Raw genomic sequence first — 21520 nt, 5'->3', positions numbered from 1 at the left:
CACAGGCTTGATAATATTAAAAAAAAAAAATTTCCACTAGTGCTTAAATGAGAACTAAGAAACTGACACTTGTATCTGTTAACCACTCCACCCCAGCCTCCACTCTGCTTCACAGTGATTGAATCAGGCCAGAGGACGCAGATTCTCTACCTGTGACTTTGGGAGGCAATGGAAACCCCCCCAGTATCAAGCAGGAATCAGGAAGGATACAGAGTTACATGGTGCAGGTGGTAGACTAGCCCGTCATTATCCCATGAAACCTCCCTAATGGCTTGTGAATAGGTAAACAAAAACTTTTATTAACACGGAAAAGTGTTTCTGCCTTGGAGGCTATCATTACTGTAAAAATGTACCTCTAAAAATATTGTGTAGTTATGTCATTAAACAAGTAATAAACCACTTTTAATTTAAAGTGACATCAACAATTGAACAAATGACATTTGATACTTGAACTGGCAGTTACACTATAATGGAATTATCTTCTGCTAGTACAGTGAATTTGTTGTATACTTCACTGGGCAACATGAAATAAAAGATGCAGTCTGAGAGCATCCAGAGAGCAAGCACAAGCTTCTATACTTACTAAAGTAGAACATCTTTAGCCTTATCTTGCCACACTGTACAACAGTCCCATTTCCTTACCTTGATGTCTTGGTCTGTGAAAGCAAGACAGTTATCTTTTTGACCCTTTCTTAACTGGATATGTAAGTAATCTGTTCCATAACCTTGGTGTCTTGGTTATTTGGGGTATGCAAGACAAAAGGAAAGCACCAAACGTACGGGAAAGAACAGAGCTATACTTCTGTATGTGCAGAGTCTTCAGAAGCTTAACCAGGGGGAAATAATTTTGACTGGGTCTTTGCCATGCAATCTTGAGTGTTCAAAGAGGAGAATAGAAGCTTTTAACTGGTTTTGGGTTGCACGAAATAGCTGATTTTTAGAATTAAAATGTTTTTACTTCTAGGTAAGTTAGACAGTGAGGGGCATATATTGATACATATGAAAACTTCTTGAGTTTGAATATATTTTCAGTCCAAAAACTAAGCAGCAGTAAAAATGTATTTTCCTTGCATTTTAAATCCCAGGAGTGAAGGTACTGGGGAATGTCTGAAGTAGCTAGAAAGTGTCTTATGGCAGCAGTGGTGACTGACCGACACCACTGTTCTCCACGGAGCTGGGCGAGGTGCTCGGACTGTGCAATGCTGTGTTCCCACTTGAGCTTGGGGTCAAGGGTTCATGTCCTTCAGAATTCTCCAGCATTTCCTGAATGAGAGGGGGCATCGAGCCATAAATTTCCATTTTCAAGGTAATTACACTTTCTGCACCTTTAGCACTGATGCTGTGATCTGTGATTTTCATGAGGATCTTTGGAAACATGTGAGGCTTGCTGGGTCGTCTCTTTCTGATATAAATTTTTAGTGCTTCCAGCAATGGTTCTTGTAGCTTATCTAATTTTGTTGGTTCCTCAAGGTCCTGGCGGTCTCCACAGATCAAGCAGATGGCGCTGAGAAGGCCTGTCTCCGTGTCGTCCATCTCCAGATGTAGGAGCTGGCTGGCGAAGGTGAATACGAGGTCGGTCAGGAGTCTGATCCTGGCGTTGTGCATCTGGGTTCGATTCAGGGTCAGGCCGTCTGAAAATGGCATGGTGTCTTGCTCTGGGGTATACCTGGTGCAAATTCTCAGAATCAGGATGTCCAAACAGGCTGCCTTCAGCAGGGTGATTTGGTTTGCGATGGTCAAGCCGGTGAAGCCTGGTAGATGTTTAGCAAACTCCACGATCTCAATAATGCACTTGGTGGCCAGTTCACTGAATTTGTCCCAGAGGCCCAGGTCCAGTCGGACTCAATGGTCAGCACTGGAATTCCTGTTCCTGAGCCTCGCACGTGCCCAACCTGTGCGTCATGACCGAGTGGGAGGAAACGCCCACCCTACTCAGCGGCTGCTAAAACCCCCGCCCGGGGTGCCTCCTCCAAAGGAGATTTAATTGAAGATATCAGGGTGGTTATATCCATGAGAACAGATGGATATTGAAACAAATCCATTCATCAGTTTCCAATTTTTTTTCAGTCTATTCTTCACTTAGTTTTGAAAAGCCAGGTTTTGACTTTCAGAAAAAAAGGGAAAATCTTAAACAAATGACTAAATATGAGACATATATAAATGAAACAGAAAACAAAATCTGATTCATTCTACTAATGTCCTACTTAATCCTCAAAGCCCAGAAATCTCCTTTACTCCAAAAAAGGATTTCAGTTTCTATATCATATGGGGAGGCCATTTCTTCTCTGTGTCAGGGTGTCTGAATACTGATTAACTAGATGTCATGATAAAGATGGTGGCAAATTTTCTTGAGAGAAGTCAATGACAAAGTTGTCCAAAGATTACATTCTCTTGGAAATGGGTAATCATTGCAAGAATAGCTCAAATCCTTTGCTCTGTGGGGAATGGAGTTTCAAATGGGCAGTGACTAATAAGAGATGGTTCATTCTAATCGAGGCTTTGCTGAATAATTGGAAGTCATTAATGCTAATGCTATCAATGGATGAACAGACAAATCTTGTGGATGATATATATATTTTTTGTTTGTTTGTATTGTTAGTCACTAAAACATTGTTCACATTTGTTAACGAAAGTACCAGATTTTTCAGTGATCTGGTTTTTGAGAGGTAGGTTGTAGCCCAACAGTTGAAGCAGATCATCATGGAGGTGGGGGCAGGGTTTGTTGGAGGATGGCCTGAGAAGGGCAGCAAACCTGGGTCTTTTTTTCCCGTGCACATTTCAGACAGACCAAAGAGTATATTTTTTTTCCCTAATGGAAGCGAAGGATTGGCAACATTAGACATGGCTTTCTGCAGTTCAGACTTTAACTCAAATGCACATTCTTCTTTGTGGGTTAAGACTGGGCAAGGAATGGAGGCCATGGGATAGTTTTGACATGCCTCTGGATTAAGAGATAATTAAAGAGAGAAAAAAATCAGGGCAGACAATATTAGATAATGCCCAGACAAAAGTATCTTGTCCACTGAATCAGAGAAAGCTCCAGGTGAGGCCATTTATAGTCAAAGTTCTTTTCATAATCCAAGGCTTAGCCAGTTGGTACTGACCGTATGGGATATATCTTGAGACATTAAGAGGGCCTTACCTCTTACCTATCCTTTCCTGTTTTAATTTAAGGGGAGGAAGAACTCATCCCCATTTGCTTAAATGTTTTTCTGATTCTATTTTAGAAGGAAGTACCATGTCCTCTGAGATCATTTCTGATTCTTCATTATTGACCATGTTTTTAGCAAGATGGAAACATGAAGCTCAAATTTCGCTGATGTTAAACAATTCATGAGTAGCATTTTTAATATCATCAAATAAGTGATTATCATTAGAAAATTCATGATTTTCATCATCAACAGTATCATCATCATTGCCATTATCCTCATCATATTCATTACCATGATTGTTGTAGTAATTTTCCTCCTCTTACGGTACTACCTCTTCTGTACAACTGGCACTACCAGTTCCACAGGCCAAGACAGGTATCTTTTACAGAAACACAAGGAACCAACAAAGTCAAAATAAATTTTAATATCTATTAAATACATAAGCTATTGCTATCTAAATGAATTATCAGCATAGTAGATGACAAAAATATTTTTGTCACTACTTTCCAATAAAAAAATCATGTCTTCTTCTTAAAGTAGCCCCTCCATAGGAAAAAAGCCATCAGTGTTCTATAAGTATAGCTATATTTATATATTTAAGGAGTCTTAGCCTACTCAAATTTACTAGACATATTTAATATCAGCAAATACTACGCCCCATGACACTGATTCCAGGAGTGATTTAAATTATGTCTGGGATCATTTTGAATCAGGAGAAACAATGATATTTTCAAACTACTAGTAATTTTTTTCCCCCTCAGGTGCACTGAATCGCACTTTTTAATCAGGGTATCAATATACTATAATATCTAAACTCCATCCAGAGAATAGTAATGTTTATAAAAGTTCTCCAAAATTAATTAAGGTTATGCCTTGAAAGGCAGAACCAGTATTTTTATGCCATGACATCTAGCAACTATGTCAATCAATGAAACAACTGAAACTTCCAGTCTTATTAAGTTAATCAGTTCTTTACAGACACAGCCAATGACAAACTTAACTAAATTGGTCCCAGTTTCACACATTAAAGCGTAGACATTTTCAGTGACGAATATAGCAGTTTAGATAAGATTATTGTAGGCATACGGTCAAAATATATTTTCATGCCTCACAATACTAAAAGAAAAAATTATAAAATTTAAGAGCTAAAAACAATTGATCATAAATAAACCTATTAGTAAAGACATTGGCTTAATAAATGCTTCTTTTAACAAGATAGCCATACTAGTGCTATCATACAAGGCAAACTGTGTTACATTCATATACTGTATCTTCAAACAGTTCTTAATTTGTCTAATGCTAGAAGATGTTAATTTTTATAATTTCTTATCCTTAACAGTAGCAAATAGTTTTTTTCAAAGTTTACTATTTTAACATTAGCATTTAACTATTTTAACTAATAATTTTTACACAACCATGAAATCAAATTAAAAAAAATAATGATTTTACTACTGAAAAGAATAAACCTTTCTTTACTAGCTGAGTTCCCACAATTTATAACATTTTACAAACAAAAATACTCATACATATTAATTTTATCCTTCTAATTTTTATTCTAAGATTGGAAATTAATTTGTGCAAAGGACACGTTTGTTTCATATAAATATTCAATTTATAAAGTGGATTCATTGCATAAGTTAAGATTTTGTTAGTGTTAACAATAAGTGTATTTTCTTGATATATAATAAAACAGAATAAATATTGAAATACTTTTGTGCAATTAATGAATTGTTTATCCCATCTGAAATTAGAAGAAAACCATCTCTCAAGTTACTTTGCTCTATATTTAGCATAATGTTCCCTTTCTAGTTACATAGATAAGAAAGTAACTTCTACACTGAAAATTAATTATAATATTTTGGAAATTATAAAAAAGCATTATTACTTCATAAAATCTATCAAAGGTGCTAATACTTTTTTTGGGGGGGTAGGAGTTTATTAATTAATTAATTTATTTTTGCTGTGTTGGGTCTTCGTTTCTGTGTGAGGGCTTTCTCTAGTTGTGGCAAGCGGGGGCCACACTTCATCGCGGTGCACGGGCCTCTCACTATCGCAGCCTCTCTTGTTGCGGAGCACAGGCTCCAGACGCGCAGGCTCAGTAGTTGTGGCTCACCGGACTAGTTGCTCCGCGGCATGTGGGATACTCCCAGACCAGGACTCGAACCCGTGTTCCCTGCATTAGCAGGCAGACTCTCAACCACTGCGCCACCAGGGAAGCCTGGTGCTAATACTTCTTTATGTGCTAATACTTTTCCACTTATGACTCCTAAAGTTTAAGAAACTGTTCAAATTGCATTTATTGTTTAAACATTTGTGAAGTATTCTCTCATCTGGAAATGGTCATCGTTTGAAGGTTTGGGAAAGTGTTCAAAACATCCTGACTTGTCCTTGGAGTTACTAAGAATAAGATAAATCTGCTCCTACCACACTAGGCTGTGCAAGGGTGGGCTAAAGCAGTAGTTCTCTGCTAAGGAAATTCCAACCCCCTCCCCCACACAGGGGATATTTAGCAAACTCTGGAAATATTTTTGGTTGTCACATCTAAGCAGGAGGGTGCCACGGGGACTTAGTGGGTAGAGGCCAGGTATACTAATAAACTTCCTACAATGCACAGGACAGCCCCCATCCTGTCCTACCCCATCTCACAAGAGGGAATTATCCAGCTCTAAACGTCTATAGTGCCAAGGTCAAGAAACCCTGGGCCAACACACTGAGAATTATGATCCTAAAAGGAAAAGACTAAATTGTATCCAAATGCGAAGTTTTACTCTGAAATCAGTATAACTACAATTATACTTGTAGGATCCAGCAAATAACTAATCAGAAGAGCCTCAGAAATATAAATGGAAAGAAATGAATCACATCTGTGCATTAGAATCATTTGTACAAACATCACTTTTCTATGGCAGTAAGCCGACTATAAACATATTTTCATATAGACTATCTTATCTTGTGGTTAATTGTATTTTTAAAAACTCTGAGATCACCAGTAAGTAATACCTAATTTTATGAAAATATAAATGGTTTAAATGTTTCCAGGAGGAGAAGCTTTTGACTTTATTTGTATGCTAGGTCAGAATAGCAGCAAACTAATTTCTATTTGTGACCAATGGAAGTACTATTTAAAATTTCCAAGGTTTACACAGTAGCTTGAAATTATAGGTGGTAAAATCAACACACATTTAAAATGTAATACTTGAAATTAAGTGAATCCACCTAGTGTCTAATGATCAGATCATCTGATACAGAACTGGAGAAATTTGATCTTTGGTTACCAACTAAAATTTTAAAATCAAGTTTTGATTCAGGTTCCAAGACACGTTCTTATTCAATAAGAGCTAAAGCTATAGATGACAAAGAAAAACTGAACATTATGGGAAATATTATATATACATAGAAAACATTATTCTATTTATCTGATATGAATAAATGTCCAACTCTTTATTTTACATTTGTTAATTTAAACATGGTATTTTTAAATTATGTTAAACAATAATTGTTTATTATTTTTAAAATAAAAATGGTGAATATATTTGATTGGTGACAATATCATATGAAAAAACACAGTGGTTTAAACATCTAGGGTTTTGTAGATATTTTCATAATACTATAATTCTTAGAGTTTCATGCATTGCTTACTGATTTATAGATGTACAGTCAGTAAACATATGTTTATGACAAAATATAAGAAATTTTCCACAGCTCACTACATATCTTAATTAATTTGTATCATATTGAAAAATAATGGATAACCCAGTGGACAGTACAGGAAAAAACAAGAGCATGACGGCAGAATTATCACTATTTTCACTCTACCAGAAAGCTGCTCTACTTAAATCCCTTACTTATTATAACAATGCCTTTCCCTTATTCTACTAAAAGAGCTGTCATAGATGGCAAAACATATGACAATTCTTGACAGTTAAGGGTTATAAAATAAATGCTTCAAAGTATAAAGTTAGTAGAAAGGAGTTTTTGGTTTCGCTCTCTTTTGAATTGGGACATTTTCGGGGTTTTACCTCCTTTTTTAATACCTACATTAAATAAAGTTTACCAAATAAGGTCATAAATAAGCAAAGGTATTTTCAGTCCTCGTGCAGCTACAAGTCTTAGTTTAAAAGGGTGAGATGAGGGGGACAAAAAGAGGTACAAGTTTAACCATAATAGGAAAATACTGTGCATTTGGAAAGTCACGTCTTGATACGATTTTTAGAATAAAATGTTCTCAAAATCAAGTTCTAAACTATAATGTACACAAATACATTCTGTAGCATTAATAAGTTACTTTGATTAAAGGATGATAATTGAGCAATGTGGTAAAAGAAAATTATTTTTTTATCTTGACTAAGAATTAATGTAAAGGTCTTATATGCCAAAGCCAGTATAATATTACATTTCCCCTCTGGAAATCAAAGCAGAACTTAAAATTGTTGGTATCCACAGCCTCTGTACGTTTTCACAACCTCAGTAAGCCAATAGTTAGAAGAAAAATGGTTTAAGGAAACATGTACAACTACCAAAAAATCTGCAAAGTGAATGTAGCTACATCAAAATAAATTGTTAAAAGAGGAATCTCTTTATCAATGATTGAGGTTTGTGATACCTAGAAAGTCCAATTTGAAATTCCCTTTAAAAATCCCTACTATTCTAAATAAACACACCAATTTGCTTTGACTATCTTCTTAGAAGGGGGAAGATGCTGCTTCTTGTAAAATATCCTATATATAATAAAAACCAAGGACAAAGCTGCTACAACACTGATCAGAACTAGAGGGGATTTTACTAATAACAGGAAAAAACATCTAATGGAGATGTGAGTTTATCCAATCCCATGAATAATTCTGAAATTTAAAGAAGTTTTCTGGGAGACTTTTTTTAAATTGAAGTATGGTTGATTTACAATACTGCATTAGTTTTAGCTGTACAGTCTGGGAGTCTTGACATACATTTGCTGAAGTAGAAAATTTCTAGGAAATATTTTTAAAGTATTTTGGAGAAAAAAGGTAATGGGAAAAGATATGATTCACTTAAATCTGATTATTAACCATAGAATAACAAAGTATTGACTACAGTTTAGAATGAATAATTTATATAGAATTATGATCAATTACTTTCATGCACATAATAGCAAGGACAAGAAGCCTGAATATTAAAGTGATGCTCAAATTATGTTTTGATTATCAAACTATAATTTAATGTAATCACAATTTCTCAAAAATTTGACAACCTTGGGATATATATTTTTGAAGTATAGCAAAATCCTATCAATGATAGTAGACTGGTAAACATTTAATAAATACTGGTTTTAACTTCTGAAAAAGACATTCTTCTCTGATCAAAATCATTTGTGGGAGGAGATATGGGGACATATGTATACATATAGCTGATTCACTTTGTTATACAGCAGCAACTAACACAATATTGTAAAGCAACTATACTCCAATAAAGATGTTAAAAATAAATAAATAAAATAAAAGCAGGTACTAAAAAAAAATCGTTTGTGATTTGGTAAACTGCCAAGAGGTGGAAGAAAAACAATTAATATAAAGTTAAGGAATCTAATAATAAGCAATTTGCATTTTAAAACATCATTACTCTAAAATCAAATGTATACTATTAAACCATTGGATTATTAAACTAGCTGAACTCTATACCACATTTTGTATTTAACTTGATTTTTATTACCACCAGAATTATTAAGTTTGTAGTGATTGCTATTAACTCTATTACCTAGATACTTGAATCTAATTCAATTCTTTTTATTAGGGACTATACTAAAATATTCAAGCTATCTCTAAGAATTAAAGGCAAGTTTCAAAATAAACATACTTGAAATGTGTTTACTAATTCATTGAATCGCTTTGCTTTTCATGAATAATGTCATATAAAAGAACAGTAATCCTGATATGCACAATTGACTTTTAAAATAGAATTCTGCATCATATCTGGTTCTATGAGTCAAGGCATATAGGACAGTTAGGGGGTGAAATTTAAATTTATCTTTAGAAAATGATTAGCTCAACTAGAATAGGATATGGGCACTCTTAAGTCACCATCAGAATACACCTGATATATATATATACAATATATAATAAATATCTCCTGATGGTGAACTAAGTGCCCATATTTATCTATCTAAAAATATATATTTATATTTAGTATGTATGTAAAAAAAAGTTCAAAACGCTGAATGAAGTCCAGGCAAATCCATGAAGAAAACCAAAACATATGATGCAAAAATAATTAAATGATTATTGGTGACATCATGTTTTTTAATGTTGGTGAATGGAGAAACAACAACAGAGTACAATTTGATACTGCATCCAAGTATCCATTATTATTCTCAAATCAGTATAATGGAGGAAAATATAAACTGTTCTTTTAAAAGTATTTATGAAGAATATGTCCATGCAGATAAAATCACTATTCTTCTCTTACAAAAACCACTCAAGGCTCTTATCTACAACCTAATTTTTAGTTCGAAAAGATGTGCAAGAGGTTCTCTAACTCATCAACTGTTTAGGCTATACTCAAATGGCCTCTAGATAAATAGGTACTCAGGGAAAACAGTGTAGAAAAGGAGAAATGGGGTAACACATTTAACTTCTTAAAACCTTAATTGTTTAGAACCTTGGCCAGAGGCTAATCCCTCCTAATTTTTGTGAGTCAAAGCTTGGAAGCAAAGGACAGATAGCCTTCATATATTTAAATAATGATTAAGGAAATCATATGTCCAAAATAAAAGAATTTTTAATGAAATTACATCTGCTTTCCATGCCATTCTCTTGCCTGTTTAGCTTTAGTGAACACTACATGAGATGAACAATGCCAGCTCAGAAAAGGATTCACCCTACATAAATTTGATGATAGCATGTCTGCTGCCAGATAATTCTTCACAAGCCAATCTTTTGCCAATTGAGCTAACTCAGAATTGTTCACCTGAGAATTGTTCAGCTACAATAAATGGAGAGTCCAGTTTGTGTTAGTGCAAGTAATAGTTTACTTCATTAATATTCAGGAAGTGGCAGCTTTCTGGCTCAAGGTAGTTCAGACCTTTAGGAAGAATAGGAAACATAAAATGGCAAAGAAGAAATTAGACATTTTGGGTTTTATGTATTGTGACCATATACTCTTGGTCCCTGTTTAATTATTAAGAGGTGCCCTTTCACTTTTAAACTTGTCCTTATTTGGAGGATAAATTATGTGGTTAGCCTCATTTTATACAACAAAAGTAAATAACAGAAAACCAGGTGAGGATAAAATAGAGGCTAAAACATATATGTACACAAAGATATGTATGTATGTATGTATGTATATGTATAAGGCACCCAAAGATAATTCTCTTTTTAATCTACAAATTGAATCTGAACTCTACAGGTCAAACCGTTTGTCCACTGTGTCTGTGGAAATCATTTGAGAAAGCAACACTTAAAGTAACTACAAATATTGCCTAAGCAATAATCAAAATAAGCAGTTATCTTTTAAAGCAACTAGGACAGCAAATCCAGTTATTTGTGAAACAGAAATTGCTAATGTGTGAAATCATAGAGTTATGCAGTCAGTTATGTGCGGGGAAAAAAAATCTTCCAATATCATAGTAACACAAAATACAAAAGCTGTTGTCAGTAAAAAGAATTGTGGATAACTCATTGTGGCAATGCACTGCAAATATGGGTGAATCAACTATCACTAACCCATTGGAGCAATTAAGTTTAAGAAAGCGTAACAATTGTGGCAGATGAAACAACTGTCAGTAAACTGTGTAGCAAACCATGAAGATACTTTGAAATAACTCTTGAGGTTATCTAAAACAATAGTTTGTTTACTTATAGCTGAATCTAATTAATACACTATGCCTTAAAATGGGGAGACAATACAAAAATAATTGCTTAACCAAATACCACAGTTGTCTCATAATATCAGGGAGCTATTTGGTAAAATGCTATTTTTACACTAATCAATACTCAAATAAGGCCAGCCACTAGATTGTAGGGTATGTAGAAGATTATCTCAGACAGGAGTCAATTTTTTGCCTCAAACCTTTAACAGTCTAGATTACAGAAGGCCAGACATAGTTAAAATGAGATTACTATTTACAAAATACCAAATAAAACAAGTGGAGAAAAATTTTAAGTTACTTTAAACTACTTAAATTTGCCATAGTATGATTATATTTGTGTAGAATATACAGCTCAAGAAGTCATGTCTATTAGATAAATAACAAAAAATCAGATTTCTAAGAGTTAAAGGGATTAAAATGTCAGTTTTATTAATCTAGCTATTTTGCATGTAAACTGGTTTTCTATGTGAGACCTCTAGCTTTATAAAAACCCGTTCGTTTTACCAATTAGGTATTTGATCTAAAGCATCATTTGAAGGACTAAAGCAAAACTCGAGGCAGCTAAATATGCCTGAAAACTCAAGATGGGTTTTCTGGAGAAAATAGATTTCAGAGAAATGTCTAGAATCCTAAAAGCTCCAGATGGATAAGCTAGTTCAGCCTATATAGAAGCCATCCAACAATGTTTCAACTCAGTGCCATATATATACTATCCCCAATGAGGAAATTTTCACTTTTCCAGTCCCATGAGTACTTCTAGTTAAAGATACATTCCCACACCACTACAATGGCTTCCAAAGGCTTAAATATGATAGGATGGTCATCGCTACTTCTTCGACTTAGAAAGTTCTCGACTGGTTTTGGAATCTAGGATAATGAGGTATTTGAAGGGGTGATATAGTTTTGAAGAAAATGCTATGGCTATCTGTAGCTGGTCCTTCAGGAATCACTTTCCTCAGAGTAAAATTAAAAGATTTGAAGGCCTCCTGAAACTCACAAAATCTGTTAAATATTTAAGTCCTCAGAGAAAAAGCAGTGTGACACCACTAAATGAAGTCAAGAATATAATAATCAAAATCAGAATTTTATAGTTTTTTTGTGTATTCAACCAATCTAAGTAGCCTTCATTTCATATTTACTTATGGAAGGGAGTTGAATATCTAAGTTAATCAAATATTCATTACTTTGTATAATCTAAACACGATTATATTTTCCTACTTTTTGATAGCTATATGCACTCTCACATTCATCCATACAATCATTCAGTGACTTCAATAATGCACTGTGTTCAACTAAAATTAATCTATAAAGTTCTACACTTCTTTATTTATAATCCATTAAATTGTTTTTTTTTAAATTTTTTCATCCCTGGATTGTTTAGAGCATCACTTTGTTCTTCTGTTAACTATTTATTTCATTATTTTCCTTACTGACAGCAAAGCTGTTCTTGTCCCTGACTAAGCTACTTTAAATGGATGCTTCTAAGCAAACTCTTGTGCTCAGTGAATATAAGGGCCCCCTCCTAAACCAGGAAAACATACTAGTATCCATGAAAGTGTAGTTCTAGCAAATATCCTGCTGCAAAAATGACTTTTAAAACCTATTTAATTTAGAATGATTAAAAATTTAAAAATTCAAATTTGTTATTATATATCTCTCCTACAGAATCCACTGCAGAAAGACAATTTTGACCAACTTACAAGAAAAGAAATAGGAAAATAGAAAAGAGTTCAGTGTGAAAAAGAAAAGACAAGATAGGACATCTAATTTTTTAAAATGGCATATGAATGAGATGTAAATAAAGCAATTCCAGATGGTAGAAGCTGTATATGAGAAAGTATTCACATTAGCAATATCATAGTCATATGGAGGGCCAGGAGGAGGGAAAGACAAATGAGGAGAAGGAAACATTTGATTCAAGAGACAAGTTAAAGAAGGTAAATGGAAGTTTGTTTTAAATTGAACTAAGTCAAGAAATAAATGTGGAGCCAGTGGCACTGATTGAGAAAGAGAAAAATGCTGTCATATCTTCCTCTGTATACATATATAAAATATGTGTGAAAAGTTTAGGTTGTAAAATAAGGTTTTTAAAGAGTATAGAGCATAATTTTAGAAAAGTTGGAGGAGACTACAATCTTAAACCAGAGAGCAAAACCCGTAACTACTGTTTATAAAACACTTTTCTTCAAGGCACTCAGCAAATTTTATGTATTTTTCTTATTTCATTAATTTTTATAATATCCCTGCCTGTTAGATAAAGATAATTTTATTTTCACCATTATATAGAAGAGGAATTGGAGGCATAGACGACAAGTTTAAGAATTAAGATAATAGAAGGACTTATGTAATTACCACCACTAGCACAGGAATTAACATTTTCATCAAAAAGATTTTATTTCCAGTCTTGAAATTGTTTTTCAGATAAATGTTGGCAGAAAGTATCACTGCCACAATTGCAGACCTAGTAAAAAATAAAATATCATGAATTAATGAGAGTGCTGGGTGAAAATCTACTGAAAGTAGATTGGGAAATTTTAACTTGTCTGAAACTGTGGACACTTAAATATAATTCCATGTTCTTAATGTCAGAATGACCAATTCAAGATAAAATGTTCTTTTAATACAATAAATGTTTTCTTCCTTACTATCATTAGTGTAGAAATATATTCCCCATAATGCCTTGTTATTAAGCTCCCTGGGGACAGTGACTATTTTTCAAACGTATTTTTATCCCTCAAGACTTTGTACGCTGGGCACTCATTAAGTATATGTTAAATTTAGATGACTGGAATTAGACTAAGATGTTAGTTGGTAGTCAGTTACCGTTACAACTAAGAAAATAGTAGAACAGCTTTCCATTCTTTAGAGCTTTACTTCATTCTATTGGAGAAGCTTAAAATAATGGAGTTCTATATTTAAAATAAGCAATAGGATAAGATATGTTCATGAGAACATCCTCCATAAAATAAAATTCCTGGTTAAGTGAGATCTCAAGGACAAATGTAAATTAGGTGAGATAACCTAAAACCTCATTTTACGCATTCAACTTTTAAAACTCCTTGTTTTGTTGAATAAAACAAAGTTTAAAAGTAGTTTTTTCAAAAGGTTTTTTATTTCTATTTCCTATTCTATAACCTTGTATTACTTTTCTTAGTTTACCTGCAAGTTTACAGACATCTACATGCAGCAATTAAAATATAAACACTCTTTCACTGTGTTAAAAATAAAGCAATAGGTTTCTTATGACTGATTATCTAGAATTACATCTTACATTTCACAGCAAATGAAAAATATATGGACAGCTATAGTTTTATTGTTTTAGTTGCTAAAAGACACATTTCTGTGTGCTTGCATGTGGATATTATATTTTGATGCACTGAGCTCTCTAGTAATGAATATTTAACTTTTTATGAAGAAAAACAACCATTATCACATAATTGTGGAATAATATTGGTGGAGATATATTAATTTCTGCAAGCAAAAGACCAATGTATAAAGAACACTTCAAAAATAGTTATTTAAGCTCTGTGTTTTAAAATTAAATTGAACTTAATACTTTCCTTCCTCTGGTACCTTCTATGTTCATTCAGAAACTAAGACACTTCAACAAAGATATACTAAAATTTAATTTGTGGTCAAAGCAGTTTATTTTCTCTATTATGCTATTGAATTATTCACACTTTTTTACTGATTTATGAAGATGACTAAACTGATAAATGTGAAGGGAGAATACTAATTTCTTTTGTATTTGATTTTGAAGTGAGAACTATTTTTCATATGCATTTTATATTTTTTGATAAAGAATAATTTCTTCAAAATTGGTCCAAATTCACATAAAAGCATAAAGCATAAAGCTTGGTAAAAGCATAAAGCTATTTAAATTATTTTATTGATTGAATTAAGTCAAAATCAGAAATTTCCCCCCAAATGACCTTATTGCTTTTATCATCACTTCTGAACAAGATGTTATCACCTCTGGTACAAAAGTTTTACCAATCCATCATTTTTTTTGGTCTAAGATTGAATGAAGGATCATAATTCAGTTCACTAAGAGTGTTGTTATACAGTCAGTATAATGTTGTATAGATCAAAAAAATAATTTATGCTGAACTAACTACACACATTGGAATGTTTATTATCTCAGATTATTAGCATCGATCAGAATTATGGGAGCCAAGTAGATCTGTATAACCAAACCTCATGTTTTCATGAAAGAGTTCTATAATTTTGTCATATAATTAAATATATATTTAATAGATTTTAAGTCTTTCCCTTTGGCAGGCACAAAATTAAACATAAAATTGTTTCTTATTTAGATACAGTGAACAATGGAATAACAGATCAATAAACCTGTGCCTAATAATAATCCATGTAAAATTTAGCAGTATTTCTTATAGCTAGTTGCTATTATCAGGTCAAAGGGCAGAATGTGAGTAAATTAATCAAAGTTGGGGACATACATTTGCTCTTCAGAATCTTAGTTTATAAATTCTAGAATTGAGCTATCTAAAATGTCCTACATATATGTGTTGCATGTGGGACTATTAATAACACGTGTATTTAATGAAAGGCATTAGTGGACTATATTAACCAGGCCTCTGATAATAGCAATGAAGTCAAAAGTTACTTAATCCTATTAGTGTCACACTCTCATTGTAATAAGACCTGACAACATTAATAAAGATCCATTTATGAAGAGAATGAGTTTTATGTTGTCATTTTTCCCCACTGGAGGTACACTTTGATAATAACCCCTAGCTTTCAGGGACCTAACCGTCATTTGACTGTCACCTTTTTTACTTTTTAGCACAGATCAAAAATGTTAATCTGCACATCATAGAATTCAGAGAATATAAAATCAAGTTATCTTAAAGCTGAAAGGGTGAACTTCCAAATAAAACTTCATTTTATAGTTGAAAACTGAGAAAATCATTATATTCAAACTCTTCTGAATATCTTTAGAGGCAGCTTTGCTTTCTAAAGCAGTTAAATACATTGTTTGTTATAGCATATTATGTATATTATAGCATATTATAACATTGTTTGTTATAGCATATTATGCCTGCAATGGCATTAATGAATTTTACTCACTCCTCCTGATACTACACACTACTTTGATCTATTGATACATATGATAAAGAAATATTAATTCCTTTAGAATAATAAAGTTTGCTTGCTCTTTAGCTCCACGATATATTATTTGATGTCTCATTCTTGGCAAGTGTATTCAAGGTTACTAAATCTAATGGTAGATAGAATTTTCACAATTTGGGTTTTCTAATCCCAGATTTCAAAGCAAATCTAAGTCTAACCTAAGTTTCATAAATCCAAACTCTTGATCAACAGGCAATATGTTTAGTTCTCATTTAGTTTTTAAAGTAAAAACCAAATATATCTTATTTTAAACAAAATAGAAACAAGGTCCCAAACTTTGATTATGTGAAAAGACTCTGGCCAAGATTAATTTTTTTTGAGGTGGATGTAAAAGATGAGGATGCTTTATGAGATGGGCAAAAATGTGTGAGGGCTTTGAGTCGGGTCACGAATCTGAGAAAAATTTGACCTTCACGCTCCGTCAGCACAGTCAACCTTTGAAACATTGTCATGCCTGCCTCAAGGGGACCAATCAACACACTGCCACTGGGCTAGTATAGAAATATTATTGCTGATATATGTGAGGGAAGATGAAAATCTGAAGCAGAAAATGAAGACATATGCAACATCATTACACAAACTAATTTCCCCTGAGTTCCAACCATGGAAAGAAGTAGATCCCTGTGGTTTATATCCATATCCTGAGTCAGATTGGGTGCTTGAAGTATATTTCTATTTGTGAATGTACTAGCTTCCCTGACAACAGACTTAGAATATGAAAAAAAGCTTTACAAGTAACAGGCTGTCAGAATAATAAGGTGGAAGTTAGAAAGACATTGTAACTTTCTACTCCTGGACAACAGCTCTGTCAAATACTACTAGGGCTCAGTGGTATATATTTATTAGATAGATGACACATAGATGCAGATAATTATATATATAGTATACAATATGTATGTAGGTATAGTGTACACGTAGTATATACTATATACCATGTATAACATATATTTTAAAATATATTATTTAATAACATTTAAAAATTATATGTTTATAATATATATATAATATTTATAATATATAAAAATGGCATATATATACACATATATATATGTGTGTATAGAGAGATATATATAGTTATAGATCTTTAGCATAGCTAGTCCAAATTAAGGGAAATTATATCAGAATATCATGGGGAATTCTCATTATACCATGTCTTTACTTGAGACAGGGAAAAGGGAAGATTTCACTTCTGGATATTATTTTAAGTGGCAATTCACATCAAAAACTTTTATAGATGAAGCTTTTTTTTTTCTTTAGAGTAACCTAATCTCTCAAAAATTTGAAAATTAACCTTGCCAAGATCATGTGGATAAGTTTTATTTTACCATAATTTTCTTTGTACTAAGCAGAATCACTTGGTAATCATGTTATTCATTCATTCCTCACTTTCTTTTTACTTTGTCTTTTTTCATTTTCTTCTTCTTCCTTCCTGTTAAACTTGCTGTGATCCTCACCCTCAAGGTTATCTATCTGTCTCTTTCTGTCAATCAAATCTAAGAGTCAGAAGACCTTATTCTGGTTCCCAATTTACTAGTCATATGATCATAAACAAAACAAATTATTACCCTGAAATGCAATATCCAAATTTTTAAAGTGTGTAATCATAATGCTTTCCTTGTTTATGCCAAAGCACACCTAATATCATGAAATGCATAAATGAAATTAAAATATTTATATATTAATTTTTTGAAGATCAATATTGTATGTTTTGTCTTATGTTACATTTTATTATATACATTTTGATACATTTATCAAATACCTTTATTTTCAGTTAATTATCTTGTTAATTAACATAGATTTGTTAATAGCAAGACACTTTCATGTGTAAATGACCTAATTTTTCCTAGAATTTTTCCCTATATCTCCCCCTTCTCTCCCTTCGTTATCTGAACTTTTCATATAAATTTTATATTTCCTTAGTTAAGATAAACTGTGATTTTGTTATTCTTGTCTACTCAACAAAAATAGAACAAGTTAACATTAATTAAATTCTCAACCTATTCTGCAGGAAAGATCTTTTAAAATAAATTAGTATGGTTGGCCTACTTACTTTCAAATTATAACACTTTTTAAAATTTATGGATGAATCATAACATGTTTCTTTTTTTTATTTTTATTTAACCTCCCTATCCCCCCTCCCCCAGTGTACATACCACTTTCATGACAGGACCTTTTTGCAAGTCAAAGTGCACTCAGTTAACCCATGAGATGGCCCTCTGCAAGCCCAGGGCTATGCTTTGTGTTCCATAATTATTATTTTTAACAAGCAGTCAGGACAGTATTTGCCCATTGGGCCATACAAATGCCCCAGTACTTAGGTACATCACTTTTGGCTTATCACACATTCTAAAACAGAATGAAATTGTAGAGCATGTCTATTTCTAAGACTCATCTAAGAACCTCTAGTGAGCCTGTCTTTATGTCACTTGCTGATAATCTTTCAAAGAAATTCAAATGAAAATAGATTTTAACAAACCTAAACTAAGCCAGTGGGTTTATTTGTTTTTTTTTTTTTTAATTTGAATTTGTTAAGCAGCTTTCAAGACAAATCAGAAATTTCTTGGAAGTTCATTAAGCTGCCCTGAGGGAGACATTACAAAATTATTCTTTCAGTAAAGCACTGCATTTCAAAATAACACATTTGTCAGGATTGTTGGGTGGAGAGACCCTATTACTAATTCCTGATTTAAATTTGGTAAGGTCCCATTTTGATTTGAATCTGTCAATTTTTATTTTCCAAATAAATTGCTTTTCTTTGTTTAGGCTGTGCTCTCCAAAATAGTAGCCACTTACCACAGGTGGCTATTAAAATTAAGATTAATTAAAATTAAAAATTCAGTTCCTTGGTAATAGTAACCACATTTCAAGTAATGAATAGCCACATGTGGCCAGTAGCTACCATATTGGATACCACAGATAATAGAACTTCCGTCATCACTGCTGGACAGTGTAACTGTCCAGTCATCTACTGGACAGTGTAACTTTAGAGATAGTATCCACTCTGCTATGCAACTTACTGTTTAAAGTAATAAGCCTCACATTTCTATAAACAGTCAAATGTTTCAATGCATCTCGAAAAACCTTCTATGCAGGTGTATCTACCCTCTACTTAGTGCTTATTCTTCCCAATTCTGCCCCTGTGAAATTTATATCATCAATCTCATATTATGACTGGAGAAACTAAAAGTAAGAAAGATTAAGCTGGAGGTGGCTTGTCTAGTCGGTGGTAAGCACAAAATTGTGATCTATATCTTTCTGACTTCTGCATATTTTTGCATTTCATCAGATAAGGAGACACTATTGCAAGGACCTTACTTAGAAATGCTTATTTATAAATCATCCATCTGTTTTCAGTTTTTACTTCTTATATTCACACACAAATCTGCATTTCACTTGAAATCACTCAAAAGATCTCCAGAGTTCGATTTCTGAATGTATTTATAAACAAATATATCTTCACAACATATCAGCTTCATCTGAGCAGTTTTCCAATATTACACAACCTCCATGCTAAAACCTTCAGATGATATTCATCAAAATATCTTATTTATGTGTTCTTTGAATAATTTTAACATTGGTCATTATGATAATCATAATCTGGTAATGCATAGTCAGAAAATGTTTATAAAACTTTGAAAATTGCTTGACCATATCTATATTATACCTGCACATTTGTTCTTTTACACATTTGCCAAGATCATTCAAGTGCATTGTACTATATCACATACCCCAATCTGAGTTTTCTACTACTCTATGTACCATATAGCCAATTAAAAATATTCTCCCATTCGCTTGATAAATGCAGTCTCTCTGCACATACTTCAAAGAATACCAAATATTCCATCTATTCTTCCCTCTGCATTTACCACCCCAAGACCCAAATCAAGCCAAAATAGGTTCTTTAGGTTAACTGAAACTCTTTGACTGAAAAATTGACTTACCCTTTACTGCAAATGAATGCTCTGTGTTTTCAAAGAATTGGAACAAAATGAAAATATTTAACATTAACAAGACATATCTAAAATTTAATCTCATTTTGTGACTCAAGAGATGCTTAAAGATCTTGCTTTGACTTGAAATCAGCATGAAAAATATTTTTTACTACTATATCTGTGTAGAAATGCTAGTAATAAAAATGTTCTATTCACCCCCAAAATAAATGTATTTGGCTTCTTTTCAAAGGACAAGATAAAGCTTTCTGTCTAAAATAATCACATAGAAAACCCGATAGGTTTGTGGATTCATTCTTGACGTTTAGATTTGCTTGTTTAGGCCAAGTTTGAGTCAAAGTCATGACTAGACAGATTAAAAGTAAGATACTGTGTAGGTTATTGATTTGTAAGCAGCAAGGCTGAACTCCTTGTCTGACCACTATAATAGATTGTTAGTGGAAACACAAATAACTGCTTGAAAATGAATATACATAAAATGAAGATTCATAAACTCCATGCAATTGCAAAAATTGCATTGATAAATTTTCTTTGCTATGCTTTACTTAAACTTTGTAAAATTGTGGTGATGGCTTACTCAAAACTTGAAGTACACTAAGATTCTTTTTTTTTTCTTCCCTTTAAAAAATGTGCTATCTTTAATGAAGCATTTTTAAAACGCACCTTAATTAGTTGGTAGTTTTGAACTCCGTTTATTCCTATGTCAGGATCAATGGCTGCTGGGAGAGCATATCGAGAGTTTATAGCTGAGTTCTCTGGAATTGATATGTTGATAACCGTTGCAGGGAATAATGGTGCATTATCATTTATGTCTTCTATCAGAAAACGTATTTTAACCAGTCTAAATATTTCATCTGGCAGAACGGCAACCTCCACCTCATAAAAGCAACGGGTGTCCACTAAGACACCAGCACATAATTTCTCACGATCAATGCGAGCTCCAGTAGTGAAGATCTCACCAGTACCCTCTTCAATTCGAATCAGTGGCACATCTCCGGTCTTGTACACTAACTTGAACTGCATAGGCGTTGTTAAGGACTTGTCTGGAATTAGCGACAAGTTGAGGTCTTTCAGCAAGTCGCCTATCAGGACGTTTTCTGGCATTTCTTCCCGGACGGTGTAGTTCTTCTCCTGGGCGCCAGACTGAAACACGACGCATGCTAACAGGACCGCAAATATATACGTCCCGGACAACAAGTCCATACCAGGCAGGATTGCACTAGTTTTTTTGTATCAGTCCACAGAGAACTGCCAAAGAGAAAAGAAGAGTAGAAAAGAAAGAGAAGAGAAAGAGGAAGAGGAAGAAGAAGCAATTATTAAAGCCAAGCATTAATGTATGTTAACTAAATGCTCAGTTTTAAATTAAAATTACTAAATGAAATAAACAGCAAGGTCCTACTGTATAGCACGGGGAACTATATTCA

General features: G+C 33.1%; 1 protein-coding gene and 1 pseudogene across 1 annotated transcript in view; both read right to left on the bottom strand.

Moving 5' to 3' along the window:
* The window catches only part of PCDH11X (protocadherin 11 X-linked), a 705712-nt gene extending 684372 nt beyond the window's left edge, over positions 1–21340 (bottom strand). The window contains exon 1 of the mRNA XM_033405540.2: positions 20760–21340. Coding sequence (XP_033261431.1) covers positions 20760–21299 — 540 coding nt within the window. The 5' untranslated portion in view covers positions 21300–21340. The remainder of the gene's footprint in view (positions 1–20759) is intronic.
* Positions 1129–19908, bottom strand: LOC105748507 (retinoic acid receptor beta-like; annotated as a pseudogene).
* Positions 21341–21520: the final 180 nt, after the last annotated feature.

Source organism: Orcinus orca, chromosome X, assembly GCF_937001465.1.
Source record: "Orcinus orca chromosome X, mOrcOrc1.1, whole genome shotgun sequence".
NCBI lineage: Eukaryota > Metazoa > Chordata > Mammalia > Artiodactyla > Delphinidae > Orcinus > Orcinus orca.
This window is presented reverse-complemented; position numbering and strand designations above follow the sequence as displayed.